We start from the raw sequence: 15,865 nt of genomic DNA on the forward strand, positions 1-15,865 counted from the left end.
CAACATGGTGAAACCCCGTCTCTACTAAAAATACAAAAAATTAGCTGGGCATGGTGGCACGTGCCTGTAATCCCAGCTACTCAGGAGGCTGAGGCAGGAGAATTGCCTGAACCCGGGAGGCGGAGGTTGCGGTGAGCCGAGATCGCGCCATTGCACTCCAGCCTGGGTAACAAGAGCGAAACTCCGTCTCAAAAAAAAAAAAAAAAGAAATTCATTCTTGACCTTCTAATTCTCATGCTTAAGATTCCCAGGAGTCTACATCCCCATTTTTACAAATGAAGAAACCAAAGTTTAGGGCAAGTATCTGAAAAAGAAATACAAGTGGCCAATAAACCTATGAAAATTATGCCTGGGGGTGGGACGAGGTGGCTCATACCCGTAATCCCAGCACTTTAAGAGGCGGGGGTGGGTGGATCACCTGAGTTTGGGAGTTCAAGACCAGCCTGAACAACATGGAGAAACCCTGTCTCTACTAAAAATACAAAATTAGCCATGCATGGTGGTGCATGGGCCTGTAATCCCAGCTACTTGGGAAGCTGAGGCAGAAGAATAGCTTGAATCTGTGAGGGAGAGGTTTCAGTCAGCCGAGATCATGCCAACAAAAGTCAAACTCCATCTCAAAAAAGAAAAGAAAAGAAAAAAAAAGAAACGTATGCCTGGGGACTGGTATGGTGGCTCGTGCCTATAATACCAGCACTTTGGGAGGCCGAAGTGGGAGGATCTCTTGAGCTGAGAATTTTTAGAGCAGCCTGGGCAACAGTGTGAGACCTTTTCTCTACAAAAAATACAAAAAAAAACAAAAAACAAAACAAACAAAACAACTATCTGAGTGTAGTGGAATCCACCTGTAATCCCAGCTAATCAGGAGGTTGAGGTGGGAGGTTTGCTTGAGTCCAGGAGGTCGAAGCTTCAGTGAGCCATGATCATGCCACTGCACTCCAGCCTGGGCAACAGAGCAAGATCCTGGTTTGTTTTTTTTTTTTATTTAAATTATGCCTGACTTCATTTATGATGAGGCATGTTTTGAGGATATGGAGAAACACTGTTGGTGGGGGATGTAATCAGTACAACTTCCTTAGCAAACAGTCTGTCAATAGCTATCAAAAATTTGTTTGCATATTCTTTTAAAAAAATGTTTATTTATTTATTTATTATAATTTTTTTTTAAATAGAGATGAGGTGTCACCATGTTGGCCAGGCTGATCTCAAACTCCTGACCTCAGGTGATCCACCCATCTCATCCTCCCAAAGTGCTGGGATTACCGGCAAGAGCCACCACGCCTGGCTCAGTTTGCATATTCTTTGACATAGCAATATTACCTCTAGGAATTTATTCTACTATTTCTTTTTTCTTTGGGGCAGAGTCTTGCTCTGTCGCCCAGGCTGGAGTGCAGTGGCACAATCTTGGCTCACTGCAACCTCCACCTCCTGGGTTCAAGCGATTCTCCCGCTTCAGCCTCCCAAGTAGTTGAGATTACAGGCGCCAGCTGTTGAAAAAGCACACACTTTGAATGAAGAGACCTTCCAAACAGGTTTTGCGTCAGCAACATGGCTGTTTATTCACCTGGGTGCAGGTGGGCTAAGGCCGAAAAGGGCATTAGCAAAGTACAGTGGGATAGGAATTCGTTTTATAGGTTTGGGTAGTTTTTTGGGGGGCAGGGGATGTTGCAGAGTAAATCCAGTTACAATGGCAGGGTCGGGTGAGAGTTTATTTATATTATCATAAGAACAGTTAAGATGGCAGGGTTTGGTGAGGAGCTTGTCCCGGGAAGCTTCCCTGGGTGATTAGGGTCAATGGCGAACACAGGCCGTGGGTGGGAGACATCAGCCGAGGCAAGCCGGACTTCAGACTTTCAGGCTCCAGGCTTGCACGTGGAGACGGGACACCCGCCACAATGCCCAGCTAATTTTTGTATTTTTTTTTTTTTTTTTTGAGACAGAGTTTCGCTCTTGTTACCCAGGCTGGAGTGCAATGGCGCGATCTCGGCTCACCGCAACCTCCGCCTCCTGGGTTCAGGCAATTCTCCTGCCTCAGCCTCCTGAGTAGCTCGGATTACAGGCACGCGCCACCATGCCCAGCTACTTTTTAGTATTTTTAGTAGAGATGGGGTTTCACCATTTGGACCAGATGGTCTCGATCTCTTGACCTCGTGATCCACCCGCCTCGGCCTCCCAAAGTGCTGGGATTACAGGCTTGAGCCACCGTGCCTGGCCTTAATTTTTGTATTTTTACTAGAGAGAGGGTTTCAGCATGTTGGCCAAGCTGGTCTTGAACTCCTAACTTCATGGGATCTGCTTGCCTCGGCCTCCCACACCTAGCCCTATTATTCTACTACTTTTTTTCTTTTCTTTTCTTTTCTTTTCTTTTTTTTTTTTTTTGATATGGAGTCTTGCTCTGTCACCCAGGCAGGAGTGCAGTGGCACAATCTTGGCTCACTATAACCTCCACCTCCCGGGTTCAAGCAATTATCTGCCTCAGCCTCTGGAGTAGCTGGGATTACAGGTGCCTGCCACCACACCTGGCTAATTATTTTTAGTAGAAACGGGGTTTCATTGGGCCAGTCACTGTGGCTCTTGCCTGCAATCCCAGCACTTTGGGAGGCCGAGGTGGGCGGATCGCCTGAGGTCGGGAGTTTAAGACCAGCCTGACCAACATGGTGAAACCCTGTCTTTATATATATATATATATTTTTTTTTTTTTTTGAGATGGAGTTTCGCTCGTTACCCAGGCTGGAGTGCAATGGCGCGATCTCGGCTCACCGCAACCTCCGCCTCCTGGGTTCAGGCAATTCTCCTGCCTCAGCCTCCTGAGTAGCTGGGATTACAGGCACACGCCACCATGCCCAGCTAATTTTTTGTATTTTTAGTAGAGACGGGGTTTCACCATGTTGACCAGGATGGTCTCGATCTCTCGACCTCGTGATCCACCCGCCTCAGCCTCCCAAAGTGCTGGGATTACAGGCTTGAGCCACCGCGCCCGGCGACCTTTGCATTTTTTAAAGTAGAGATGGGGGGTTTCACCATATTGGCCAGTCTGGTCGTTAAACTCCTGACCTCAAATGATCCACCTGCCTCAGCCTTCCAAAATGCTGGGACTACACACAAGAGCCTCCGTGCCTGGCCTTAAATTTTATTTTTTTCATTTATTTGTTAGTCTATTTATTTATTTATTGAGACAGAGTTTTGCTCTTGTTGCCCAGGCTAGAGTGCAATGGCATGATCTCGACTCACTGCAACCTCCTTCTCCCAGGTTCAAGTGATTCTCCTGCCTCAACCTCCCAAATAGCTGGGATTACAGGTGCCCACCACCACGACTGGCTAATTTTTGTATTTTTGGTAGAGATGGGTTTCACCTTCTTGGCCAGGCTGGTCTTGAACTCCTTACTTTGTGATCTACCTGCCTCAGCCTCCCAAAGTGCTCAGATTACAGGTATGAGCCAACGAGACCAGCTGAGCCACTTTTACAGTTATGGAAATCTGTTTTATTTAAGAGGCAAGTTTAATAACGAAGAAAGTTTCATTTTAAATTTAATGGCTGGGCTGAGTGCAGTGGCTCACGCCTATAATCCCAGTACTTTAGGAGGCTGAGGTAGGTGGATCACCTGAGGTTAAGAGTTCAAGACCAAGGCTGGGGCGCAGTGGCTCAAGCCTGTAATCCCAGCACTTTGGGAGGCCGAGGCGGGTGGATCACGAGGTCAAGAGATCGAGACCATCCTGGTCAACATGATGAAACTCTGTCTCTACTAAAAATACAAAAAATTAGCTGGGCATGGTGGCACGTGCCTGTAATTCCAGCTACTCAGGAGGCTGAGGCAGGAGAATTGCCTGAACCCAGGAGGCGGAGGTTGCGGTGAGCCGAGATCGCGCCATTGCACTCCAGCCTGGGTAACAAGAGCGAAACTCCGTCTCAAAAAAAAATATATATATATATACAAAAAATTAGCTGGGCATGGTGGCGCGTGCCTGTAATCCCAGCTACTCAGGAGGTTGAGGCAGGAGAATTGCCTGAACCCAGGAGGCGGAGGCTGCGGTAAGCCGAGATGGTGCCACTGCACTCCAGCCTGGGTAACAAGAGTGAAACTCCGTCTCAGAAAAAAAAAAAAAAAGATGTGAGTCACTGTACCCAGCCTAATTTGCATTTCCTTGATGGAAAAAAAAAACCCAACAGCCCACCAATTATCACAATTGACACAAGAAGAAAATCTAAATAGTGCCACACCTTTTTTTTTTTTTTTTTGAGACGGAGTCTTGCTCTGTTGCCAGGCTAGACTGCAGTGGCGCAATCTGGGCTCACTGCAACCTCCATCTCCTGGGTTCAAGCGATTCTTCCGACTCAGCCTCCTGAGTAGCTGGGACCACAGGTGTCTGCCACCACCCCTGGCTAATTTTTGTATTTTTAGTAGAGATGGTGTTTCACCATGTTGGCCAGGATGGTCTCCATATCTTGATCTCGTGATCTGCCCACCTTGGCCTCCCAAAGTGCTAGGATTATAGGCATGAGCCACAGCACTTGGCCCATACCTTTTTTTTTTTTGAGATGGAATTTTACTCTTGTTGCCCAGGCTGGAGTGCAGTGGCACATCTCAGCTCTGCCTCCTGGGTTCAAGCGATTCTCCTGCCTCAGCCTCCCGAGTAGCTGAGATTACAGGCGCCTGCCACCTTGCCCAGCTAATTTTTGTATTTTTTATTTATTTATTTATTTATTTTTTTAGAAAAAGAACACAGAGCTTTATCATTCTCAACACCAGCGACAGCGGTCTCTGTAGGACAGGGGAGTGAGTTCTGTTGACTGACAGGGATAGGTGGCTCCTACTTGCCAACGATAAGCGGGTTCCGCAGGACCACGATGACTGAGTCCCCACACAGGAACATATTGCAGATGTAGCGGTCTTTGTTGACTGGCTTGGACTTCTTCTTGCCCTTGCCACTCTTGGGTACCTCAGTCCACATCTCCTTCACGTTCTCCAGCACCATGTTGCAGTGCCTATCGAAGGCCTTCATGCGGCCCGGGAGTTTCTTATTGTTGCGGCAGTTGATGAGCACTTGGGTGTTGTTCTTGACGGACTGAGTCAGCACAGAGAGTGGACTCGTGTTAAATTCCTCCTCCTCTTGCTTCTGCAGCTCCTCCGGGGTCATCTCACTCTTGGGCTTGTTGAGGAGGCTCATGTTGGTCACTAAGCTCTCGGTTCACTCCGGTTTCCTCTGCGTTGCTGCTGCCTCTGTATTTTTTTTTTTAGTAGAGACGGGGCTTCACCATCTTGGTCAGGCTGGTCTTGAACTCCTGACCTTGTGATCCACCCACCTTGGCCTCTCAAAGCGCTGGGATTACAGGTGTGAGCCACCTCGCCTGGCATTAATTTTTGTATTTTTTTTTTTTTTTTTTTTTTTTTTTTTCGAGACAGAGTTTCACTCTTGTTACCCAGGCTGGAGTGCAATGGCACGATCTCGGCTCACTGCAACCTCCGACTCCTGGGTTCAGGCAATTCTCCTGCCTCAGCCTCCTGAGTAGCTGGGATTACAGGCACGCGCCACCACGCCCAGCTAGAATTTTTGTATTTTTAGTAGAGATGGGGTTTCATCATGTTGGCCAGGTTAATCTCAAACTCCTGACCTTGAGATCTGCCTGCCTCAGCCTCCCAAAGTGCTGGGATTGCAGGTGTGAGCCACCGTGCCCAGCAAACTTTTTTTTTTTGAGACTGAGTTTCGCTTTTGTTGCCCAGGCTGGAGTGCAGTGGTGTAATCTTGGCTCACTGCAACCTCCACCTCCCGAGTTCAAGTGATTCTCCTGCCCCAGCCTCCCAAGTAGCTAGTATTAAAGGCATCCGTCAGCCGGGCGCTGTGGCTCACGCCTGTAATCCTAGCACTTTGGGAGGCTGAGGTGGGTGGATGACCTGAGGTCAGGAGTTCAAGACCAGCCTGGCCATCATGGTGAAACCCCCATCTTTAAAACATAAAATAAAAATAATAATAATAATAAAAAAAGGCATCCGCCACTACACTTGGCTAATTGTATATTATTTTTAGTATAGACAGGTTTTACCATGTTGGCCAGGCCGGTTTTGAACTCCTGATCTCAGGTGATCCACCAGCCTCGGCCTTTCAAAGTGCTAGGATCATAGGCGTGAGCCACCCTACCCGGACCCATACTTCTTTTTTTAAAAATCAATTTTTTTTTTTTTTTTTTTTTTGAGACGGAGTTTCACTCTTGTTACCCAGGCTAGAGTGCAATGGCACGATCTCGGCTCACCACAACCTCCGCCTCCTGGGTTCAGGCAATTCTCCTGCCTCAGCCTCCTGAGTAGCTGGGATTACAGGCACGCACCGCCATGCCCAGCTAATTTTTTGTATTTTTAGTAGAGACGGGGTTTCACCATGTTGACCGGGATGGTCTCGATCTCTCGACCTCGTGATCCACCCGCCTCGGTCTCCCAAAGTGCTGGGATTACAGGCTTGAGCCACCGCGCCCGGCCTTGTTTGTTTTTTTCAAATGGAGTTTTGCTCTTGTCTCCCAGGCTGGAGTGCAATGGCACGATCTCGGCTCACTGCAAACTCCGCCTCCCGGGTTCAAGCGATTCTCCTGTGTCACCCTCCCCAATAGCTGGGCTTACAGGCGCCCGCCACTACGCCTGGCTGATTTTTGTATTTTTAGTATAGACAGGGTTTCACCATGTTGGCCAGGCTGGTCTCGAACTCCTGACTTTAGGTGATCCACCAGCCTCGGCCTCCGAAAGTTCTGGGATATCATCCCAGAATATAAACCCCGCGGGTTTTAACTATTGGGGCAGACACTGTGATCTTTTTTTCTGACGAAGCTGGTACAGTACTTGCTTGTAATAATTCGCAATTCACTAAGCTGAGTAGGGTCTGGGCATCTCCAAGGCAGGCATGCCACTGGCTGAGAAGAACACAACATTAAAATCTTCTCCATCTGGGGCCTTGGTCCGGAAGGCCAATCTCACTGCAACCCGCGCGGCACGTGGTGGGTGCCCGAGCTGTAGCCACGTGGCCTCTGGAAAGAGCTCTGTTAAGTCCCAGGACTTCAGAAGAGCTGTGTGACCTTGGCCAAGTCCCTTCTTCCTTCAGGAACGTTGCAGTCGGACTAAGTGCCTCTTCCTGGGACTGGTACGGGGACGGTCGTGCGATCTGAACATTTGCCTTTTAATGTTTATTGATCTTTTGTGACACGCGCGGGGGTTCCCATCAGTAAGGAACCCAAGGGTCGCGGCGCGGGAGCCTGCAGAACCCGCGCCCTGGATCTCGCGATATCTCCTTCCAGCGCTTCGCAGCGTCATCCCCCTCCGCGGCCGTGGCGGCGGCGGCGCGTAGCTTACTCACAGGGGCGGCCCGTATCCCTCCGCCGCCGACGCGGCTCGGCCCTCCCTCCCCCGGCCCGCCAATCCCCGCGCCTCCCGACCTGCCCCTCGGCCAGGCCCACCCCGTGCTCCGGCAGCTCCACCCCGGCGGTGCCGCTCGCCCGCCCGCGCGTCCCTCGTCCACCTGCCGCAGGCAGACAGGAAAGCAGGCAGTCCCTCTGACTATCCAACTGAGAGGCGCCGGCTGAACCCGAGGTTTGGGCTTTTGCTTCCCGGCGGAGGGATCTGCGGCGGCTGAGGAGGCGGCGCTGATCCTGGGAGGAAGAAACAGCTACGGCGGCGGCGGCGGCGGCGGCGGCGGCGGCGGCGGCGGCGGCGGCGGCGGCGGCGGCAGCGAATAAAGGGGCCGCCGCCGGGTGATGCGGTGACCGCTGCGGCAGGCCCAGGAGCGGAGTGGGCCCCGGCCCTCAGCCCGTCCCACCGGACCCGCTCTCCTGGACGCTCCATCTTCTCCGGCCCAGCGCGATCGCCCAGGCGGCCTCAGGCTCCCTAGCCCCTTCCCCGTCCCTTCCCCGCCCCCGTCCCCGCCCCGGGGGCCGCCGCCACCCGCCTCACACCATGGCTCTGAAGAGAATCCACAAGGTAAGGGGCCGGAGGTCGGCTGCGCGGCTGGCGGGCTGAGCAGCCTGCGGCCTGCACTTCCCGCCGTAGCCTCCGCCGGGCTCGCGGCCTCCTTGGATCCCCCTGCCGGTGCTGGCCCCGCTGGGAGGCCTCCATACCCCACTCCCAGTGATGGCGCCCGTGGAGGCCACGGCGCGCAGCCCGCGCTTAGGCCGGAGGTGCTCTCGCGGCCTCAGCGTTCCTCCCCTGCTGCCCTTCCAGGCACGCATGGTGTGGACTCCCAGGGCCTCTCTCCAGTCTGGGACTGGCGCTGCGCTTGAAGGCCATTGTCCGGCCAGGATGGCGGGGTTGGGTCCGTGGGGGGCGCTGGGGCGTTGGGCGGTCTCTTCGGCAGAGATCGAAAGGGCTGCTCGCCCCATTCCTGTTCCCTCCTCCCACACCTGCCCTAGCGCCCTCCGCAAAACCGCCTGAGCTCGGGCAGACGGAGGAAGCCGTTTTGCCCGATCCACAAGTATCTCTGAGTTCACTTACCTCTTGGGTGGCAGCACACGTCGGTCCATCCTACTTGTCCAGAAACTTCAGAGTTGGAAGTTCAGAAAGAAAAAACAAACAAACAAAAACCGTGACTTATGAAGGAGGAGGGAATTAGAGGGAGAATCGTTTTATTTCTTGAGGTTGCTGTACGTAGTTAGAGACTAACACTTCCGTTTTGCAGGATTGGATCTAATAGAAAAGCTGTACATTGGCAAAGGTAGAGGAAGAAACCTGAACATTGAAAGTCGCCAGATAAAGTACACAAAAGTTCCTTTCACAGTGTCTTCGCAAAATGAACCTAACGCTGTATTAGGTGATATGTTTAGGAAGACTCTTAATTGGAAAAGGGTTTTACTAGATTTTGTATCAAAAAGGATTTCTCTGCTCTTTAAAGCGAAGGGTTATTTAGTTATCGATAAGGAGGTTTTCCTAATAATACACCTAGAGTAAAAGCTTGGCTTAAAATTTAGGTTTTTTTTTTTTTTTTAATCCTCTCTTAGTGCTAATTTTATGTTTTTTTTCTTAGAAGTAGGGAGGCACCACTGTTCATTTCTGTTTGATGTGTCTCTTGGTTACTCAGATTGGCTATATTAAACCAATAGCTGTTTTCTTCTTTAGTACATCTTTTTCCTTTCTGTGGAGAACGGGATCTTGCTGTGTTGCCCAGGCTGGTGTCAAGCTCGCCTCTTACCTCTGCCTCCCTAAATGTTGGGATTACAGGCATCAGCCACAGCACATGGCTTGTACCTGTAGCTACTTAGTGAGTAGTAGGTACCAGGATTATCTATTCTGAATGATGGAATGGGGATGCAAGAGGAAGAGAACCAGTTTTCACCTTGCCTTAAAACTAAGTCAGAATACAGATTGATGATTTAAACACCCTAGTTTAGTAGTTGGTCCTCATTTCATTTTTGATCAAAGACTTTTAATGTGGAATCAGTCCCATTGATTACTATAATTAGGTTAGCTCCTTACCAACTTCTTTTTTTTTTTTTTGAGACGGAGTTTCGCTCTTGTTACCCAGGCTGGAGTGCAATGGCGCGATGTCGGCTCACCGCAACCTCCGTCTCTTGGGTTCAGGCAATTCTCCTGCCTCAGCCTCCTGAGTAACTGGGATTACAGGCACACGCCACCATGCCCAGCTAATTTTTTGTATTTTTTAGTAGAGACGGGGTTTCACCATGTTGACCAGGATGGTCTCGATCTCTTGACCTCGTGATCCACCCGCCTCGGCCTCCCAAAGTGCTGGGATTACAGGCTTGAGCCACCGCGCCCGGCCCTTACCAACTTCTTTTGACTTTGATTTCTAACAAAAAGGGCAGATTTGAGGCAAATAAATGTTGTGCTGAAATGAAATGGCATTTGTTAAAAGAAGCTTGAACCTTAAGCAAAGATTTCTTTTTCTTTTTTTTTTTTTTAAAGAGGAAGTCTCGCTGTTGTCCCTCAGGCTGGAGTGCAATGGTGCAATCTTGGCTCACAGCAACCTCTGTCTCCTGGCTTCAAGAGATTCTCCTGCCTCAGCCTCCTGAGTAGCAGGGATTACAGGTGCCTGCCACCACGCCTGGCTAATTTTGTATTTTTAGTAGAGATGAGGTTTCACCGTGTTGGCCAGGCTGGTCTTGAACTCCTGACCTCAGGTGATCCGCCCATGTTGGACTCCCAGAGTGCTGAGATTACAGGCGTGAGCCACCGTGCCTGGCCAAAGATTTCTTAAAGAGCCATTTAAGGGACGGGAGCACACTGAGGAATAGTCATCCAAATAAAATATATACATAGGTATTTTTAAGGCTTTTAGGACTTGCTAGGTCCTTATAGAAGTTGGGAAGTTATCAAATACCTGTAGAAGATTGTGCTCTTATTTTAAAACCTGAGGGAGGAGTAAGTGGGGGTAATGTGTGGAAATTTACAGATAAAGAAATGTAGCCAGGTGTGGTGGCTCAAACCTGTAATCCCAGCACTTTGGGAGGCCGAGGCGGGTGGATCATGAGGTCAAGAGATCGAGACCATCCTCGTCAACATGGTGAAACCCCGTCTCTCCTAAAAATACAAAAAAAATTAGCTGGGCATGGTGGCGCGTGCCTGTAATCCCAGCTACTCGGGAGGCTGAGGCAGAAGAGAACCCAGGAGGCAGAGGTTGTGGTGAGCCGAGATCGCGCCATTGCACTCCAGCCTGGGGTAACAAGAGTGAAACTCCGTCTCAAAAAAAAAGAAATGTAGCCTTTAATCTCTTCATTGATTTATGTGTGTAATGGACTTCTTCAGAGAGGGGGTTAGCACTTGCACACAAAACATACAAACCACATAATATGGTTTCTAATTAGTTGCTACATGTTTTCTAGACTAAATTTTCTCTAAAATGTGCGTTCATAAGTTTTTTTTTTTTTTTTTTTGAGACGGAGTTTCGCTCTTGTTACCCAGGCTGGAGTGCGATGGCACGATCTCGGCTCACTGCAACCTCTGCCTCCTGGGTTCAGGCAATTCTCCTGCCTCAGCCTCCTGAGTAGCTGGGATTACAGGCATGCACCACGATGCCCAGCTAATTTTTTTGTATTTTTAGTAGAGACGGGGTTTCATCATGTTGACCAGGATGGTCTCGATCTCTTGACCTCGTGATCCACCCGCCTCGGCCTCCCAAAGTGCTGGGATTACAGGCTTGAGCCACCGTGCCCGGCTCATAAGATCTTTTTAATAAAATCAAGTTTAGAAGTAATTTGAACTTTTTTTTTCTTGGGATGGAGTTTTGCTCTTATCACCCAGCCTAGAGTGCAGTGGCCAGTCTCAGCTCACTGCAACCTCTGCCTCCTGAGTTCAAATGATTCTCCTGCCTCAGCCTCCCGAGTAGCTGGGATTACAGGTGCACTTCACCACGCCTGGCTAATGTTTGTGTTTTTAGTAGAAGTGATGTTTCACTATGCTGGCCGGGCTTGTCTCGAACTCCTGACCTCAGGTGATCTGCGCACCACGGCCTCCCAAAGTGCTGGGTTTACAAGTCTGAGCCACTGCACTTGGCCCTGCCTGAACTTCTAGAACTCAATATTAACCATTTTCCCTAGGTTTGTTTGTTTGTTTATTTATTTATTTATTTTGAGATGGAGTTTCGCTCTTGTTACCCAGGCTGGAGTGCAATGGCGCGATCTCGGCTCACCGCAACCTCCGCCTCCTGGGTTCAGGCAATTCTCCTGCCTCAGCCTCCTGAGTAGCTGTGATTACAGGCACGCACCACCATGCCCAGCTCATTTTTTGTATTTTTAGTAGAGAAGGGGTTTCATCATGTTGACCAGGATGGTCTCCATCTCTTGACCTTGTGATCCGCCCGCTTCGGCCTCCCAAAGTGCTGGGATTACAGGCTTTAGCCACTGCGCCTGGCCCTTACCTAGGTTTATAACCTAGACTGCGAAGTGTGGCTTGACTTCTCTGAGACTACCAGTGATAAGAAAAATGAAATGTATTTGGTATACCAGTCAAAAAGATTGTGAAAACAAAATGGAGATAATTTTTTTTTCAAACTCTTTGTACCACAATTTTAAGTTGAATAGCAGACTTACTAGATACCTAGATATGGATGAGATCCGTTCTTTTTTTTTTTTTTTTTTTTAAAGAGATAGAATCTTGCTCTGCTGCCCAGGATGGAGTGCAGTGCCTGGATCTCGGCTCACTGCAGCTTCCATCTCCCAAGCTCAAGTGATTTTCCTGCCTCAGCCTCCCAGGTAGCTGGGACTACAGATGTGCACCATCTGTACATCTGTAGATGTGCACCATCACGCCTGGCTAATTTTGTATTTATAGTAGAGACAGGGTTTCGCCATGTTAGCCAAGCTGCTCTTGAACTCCTGACCTCAGATAATCCACCCTCCTTGGCCTCCCAAAGTGCTGGGATTACAGGCATGCGCCACTGTGTCCGGCTGAGATCAGTTCTATCTTATCTTCAGTCTGAGAAATGTAGGAATCCCCACTGCCTGGCTTCTGTAATTGATCTTGGTTTTGAACCTTCCCAGCTATCATTCCCTGAAAAAATAATTCTTTGCTGTGTCTGGGTTCTAATAAAATTTTTCTAAGAAAAACTACATTTGACAGGTGACATCTTCAAGAATTCAGTATCTCGTTTTTTTGACAGAGGGACACTATTCATGTCTGTAAATTTAGCAGTCTTTAAAATGCCATGTCTTTTTGGAAAAAGCTTTTAATAGACTTTATTATTTATTTATTTTTTTGAGACGGAGTTTTGTGCTTGTCGCTCAGGCTGGCGTGCAGTGGCACTATGTTGGCTCACTGCAACCTCTGCCTCCTGGGTTCAAGTGATTCTCCTGCCTCAGCCTCCTGAGTAGCTGGGATTATAGGTGCCCAGCACCATGCATGGCTAATTTTTATACTTTTGGTAGAGACAGGGTTTTGCCATGTTGGCCAGGCTGGTCTTGAACTCCTGACCTTAGGTGATTTAGCTGCCTTGGCCTCCCAAAGTGCTGGGATTACAGGCATGAGCTGCCGAGCCTGGCCAGTGGACTTTATATTGATACATGTCTTTAGGTCCCCTGACCTATACTGTAAGCAGAGAGCACAGCAAAGACAGTCATTATGAACATTCTGTGTAGTTCTGGGCAGGGATTGGGATCTTTTGGGATTGTTTGTATCTTATACCACATGGCCTCACCCTGCTATGTTTTGAGGTTTTCTGCTGACTTTTTAGGTCTTAAGCTTTGATTTTGATGCTTTGAGTGCCTGCCTCTAGCAGCACCACCCCCAGCCCTTTTCCAGTTGGCTGCATCTCATCTGTTGTGGGCTAAGAAACCAGATCACAGAGCTTATTAAAATTGTGTCTAAAATAAGATCCAGTAGGCTCTTGACTGAAGAGGGCTTCATGTGCTCTGTGAACTGTGTGGTTTCCTTGGCTGATTGGAGACCTTTTTGACTTGCTTCCTGTTTTTCTTCTTTACTTTTGCTATACAGATGTAGGAGGCTTTTTTGGTGCTCTTAGAGTGCTGTAATATTGAAGTAGTTGGTTAATTTCTCTATTTTTGGGAAGGATAAAAGGCTAAACATTTTATTCTTTGAGGAGTTGAAGACTGACTAGAGTTGGATGCTAAAAACTTTTTTCTTGGGCCAGGCTTGGTGGCTCAGGCCTGTAATCTCAGCACTTTGGAAAGCCGAGGTGGGCAGTTCACAAGGTCAGGAGTTTGAGACCAGCCTGGCCAGTATGGTGAAACCCCATCTCTACTAAAAATACAAAAGAATTAGCTGGGCATGGTGGCACATGCCTGTAATCCCAGCTACTTGGGAGGCTGAGGCAGGAGAATTGCTTGAACCCTAGGGGTGGAGGTTGTAGCGAGCTGAGATTGAGCCACTGCACTCCAGCCTGGGCAACAGAGCCAGACTGTCTCAAAAAAAAAAAAAAACAAGAACAACTTCTTTCTTAGCAGTAATAGTGCATTGTGCATTTTAATGGTGTTCTACTAGTTAACAGTAATAGTACATTGTACATTTTAATGGTGTCCTACTAGTTACAGTTTACGTTTGGTATATATAGGTTTCAAACAAAGTAATACAAGGATTATCACTTGATCTATTCTATTTCTGTGATAGAGGTTTTTCCTTTTTTTTTTGAGATGGAGTCTTGCTCAGGCTGGAGTGTGGTAGTGTGATCTTGGCTCACTGCAACCTCTGCCTCCGGGGTCAAGCAGTTCTCCTGCCTCAGCCTCCCAAGTAGCTGGTATTGCAGGTTCCTGCCACCGTGCCTGGCCAATGTTTGTATTTTTTTTTTTTTTTTTGAGACGGAGTTTCACTCTTGTTACCCAGGCTGGAGTGCAATGGCGCGATCTCGGCTCACCGCAACCTCCGCCTCCTGGGTTCAGGCAATTCTCGTGCCTCAGCCTCCTGAGTAGCTCGGATTACAGGCATGTGCCACCATGCCCAGCTATTTTTTTGTATTTTTAGTAGAGACGGGGTTTTACCGTATTGACCAGGATGGTCTCGATCTCTTGACCTCGTGATCCACCTGCCTCGGCCTCCCAAAGTGCTGGGATTACAGGCTTGAGCCACCGCGCCCGGCCCAATGTTTGTATTTTTAGTAGAGATGGGATTTCACCACGTTGGCCAGGCTGCTCTCGAGCCCTTGACCTCAGGTGATCTGCCCGCGTAGACCTCCCAAAGTGCTGGAATTACAGGTGTGAGCCACTGAGTGTGATAGAGATTTTTATGGCTAGTTTTTTGTTGTTTTTTTTTTTTTTTGAGATGGAGTCTTGCTCTGTTGCTCAGGCTGGAGCACAGTCGCGTGATTTCAGCTCACTGCAGCCTCCGCTTCCTGGGTTCAAGCAGTTCTGCCTCAGCCTCTCAAATAGCTGGGATTATAGGCACCCACCACCACCACACCTGGCTAATTTTTGTATTTTTAGTAGAGACAGGGTTTCACCATGTTGTCCAAGCTGGTCTTGAATTCTTGACCTCAGGCCATCTGCCCTCCTTGGCCTCCCAAAGTTCTGGGATTACAGGCGTGAGCCACCACGCCTGGCCAAGGTCTCACTCTTTTGACCAGACTAGCTTCTTTTAAGACCTCTCAAGACAAAATTCTCAATGAAATAAAGGTTTCAGGTCAGGCACGGTGGGTCACGCTGGTATCCCAACACTTTGGGAGACCCAGGTGGGCAGATTGTTTTAGTGCAGGAGTTCAAGACCAGTTTGAGCAACATCGCAAAACATGGTCTCTACAGAAAGAGCGGTGGGGCATGCCTATAGTCTATAGTCCCTACTAGGTGGGAAGCTGAGGTGGGAGGATCTCTGGAGCCTGGGTGGTGGAGAGGCTGCTGTGAGCTGTGAGCTGTGATCAAGCAACCACATTCCAGTCTATGCAACAGAGTGAGACCCTGTCTCCAAAAAAAAAAAAAAAAAAAAATTTCAAGCTGATGGCTATAAAAGCCAAGTGCATACCAAAGGGAGCTAGAAAATCCATGTGCTGTCAGATGAGGGCAGCTGCTTTCCAGCTCCCTGCAAATGTTGCTGTTGCCAAAATCTATGGGCCCAGTATTGCCATGTCTTCCGTTCAAAAAAAACAACAGAAGCCACAAAACCAGATTTTTTGGCAAATGATTCAAATTGAAAAAAAACCCAAAATACACTTTTTTGGTTGATATCAGTTTAGTATGTGGATTAAAGCAACAAGGGATTGGGGTTCATTAAGTAATCAGCAGTGTAAAAAGATTAAATCATTTAAGCATTTCTTTTTTTTTTTTTGAGGTGGAGTCTTTCCCTGTTGCCCAGGCTGGAGTTCAGTGGCATATCTTAGCTTACTGCATCCTCCACCTCCTGGGTTTAAGCGATTCTCCTGCCTCAGCCTCCCAAGTAGCTGGAATTATAGGTGCATGCTACCATGTCTGGCTAATTTTTGTATCTTTAGTAGAGACGGGGTT

The 15,865-nt window shown here is 48.7% G+C and overlaps 1 protein-coding gene and 1 pseudogene across 2 annotated transcripts in view; one reads left to right on the top strand and one right to left on the bottom strand.

The window, feature by feature from the left end:
- Positions 1 to 4,756: 4,756 nt before the first annotated feature.
- LOC120363611 (small nuclear ribonucleoprotein Sm D2 pseudogene) lies at positions 4,757 to 5,297 on the bottom strand (annotated as a pseudogene).
- A 2,120-nt stretch (positions 5,298 to 7,417) lies between these two features.
- UBE2D2 (ubiquitin conjugating enzyme E2 D2) overlaps positions 7,418 to 15,865 on the top strand; it is a 74,146-nt gene continuing 65,698 nt past the window's right edge. Inside the window, exon 1 of one of the 2 annotated variants that reach the window (XM_039468319.2) lies at positions 7,418 to 7,955. In XM_039468319.2, coding sequence (XP_039324253.1) covers positions 7,932 to 7,955 — 24 coding nt within the window. In that variant the 5' untranslated portion in view covers positions 7,418 to 7,931. The remainder of the gene's footprint in view (positions 7,956 to 15,865) is intronic. The other variant, XM_074380190.1, reaches the window with a different exon arrangement.

Source organism: Saimiri boliviensis, chromosome 1, assembly GCF_048565385.1.
Source record: "Saimiri boliviensis isolate mSaiBol1 chromosome 1, mSaiBol1.pri, whole genome shotgun sequence".
NCBI lineage: Eukaryota > Metazoa > Chordata > Mammalia > Primates > Cebidae > Saimiri > Saimiri boliviensis.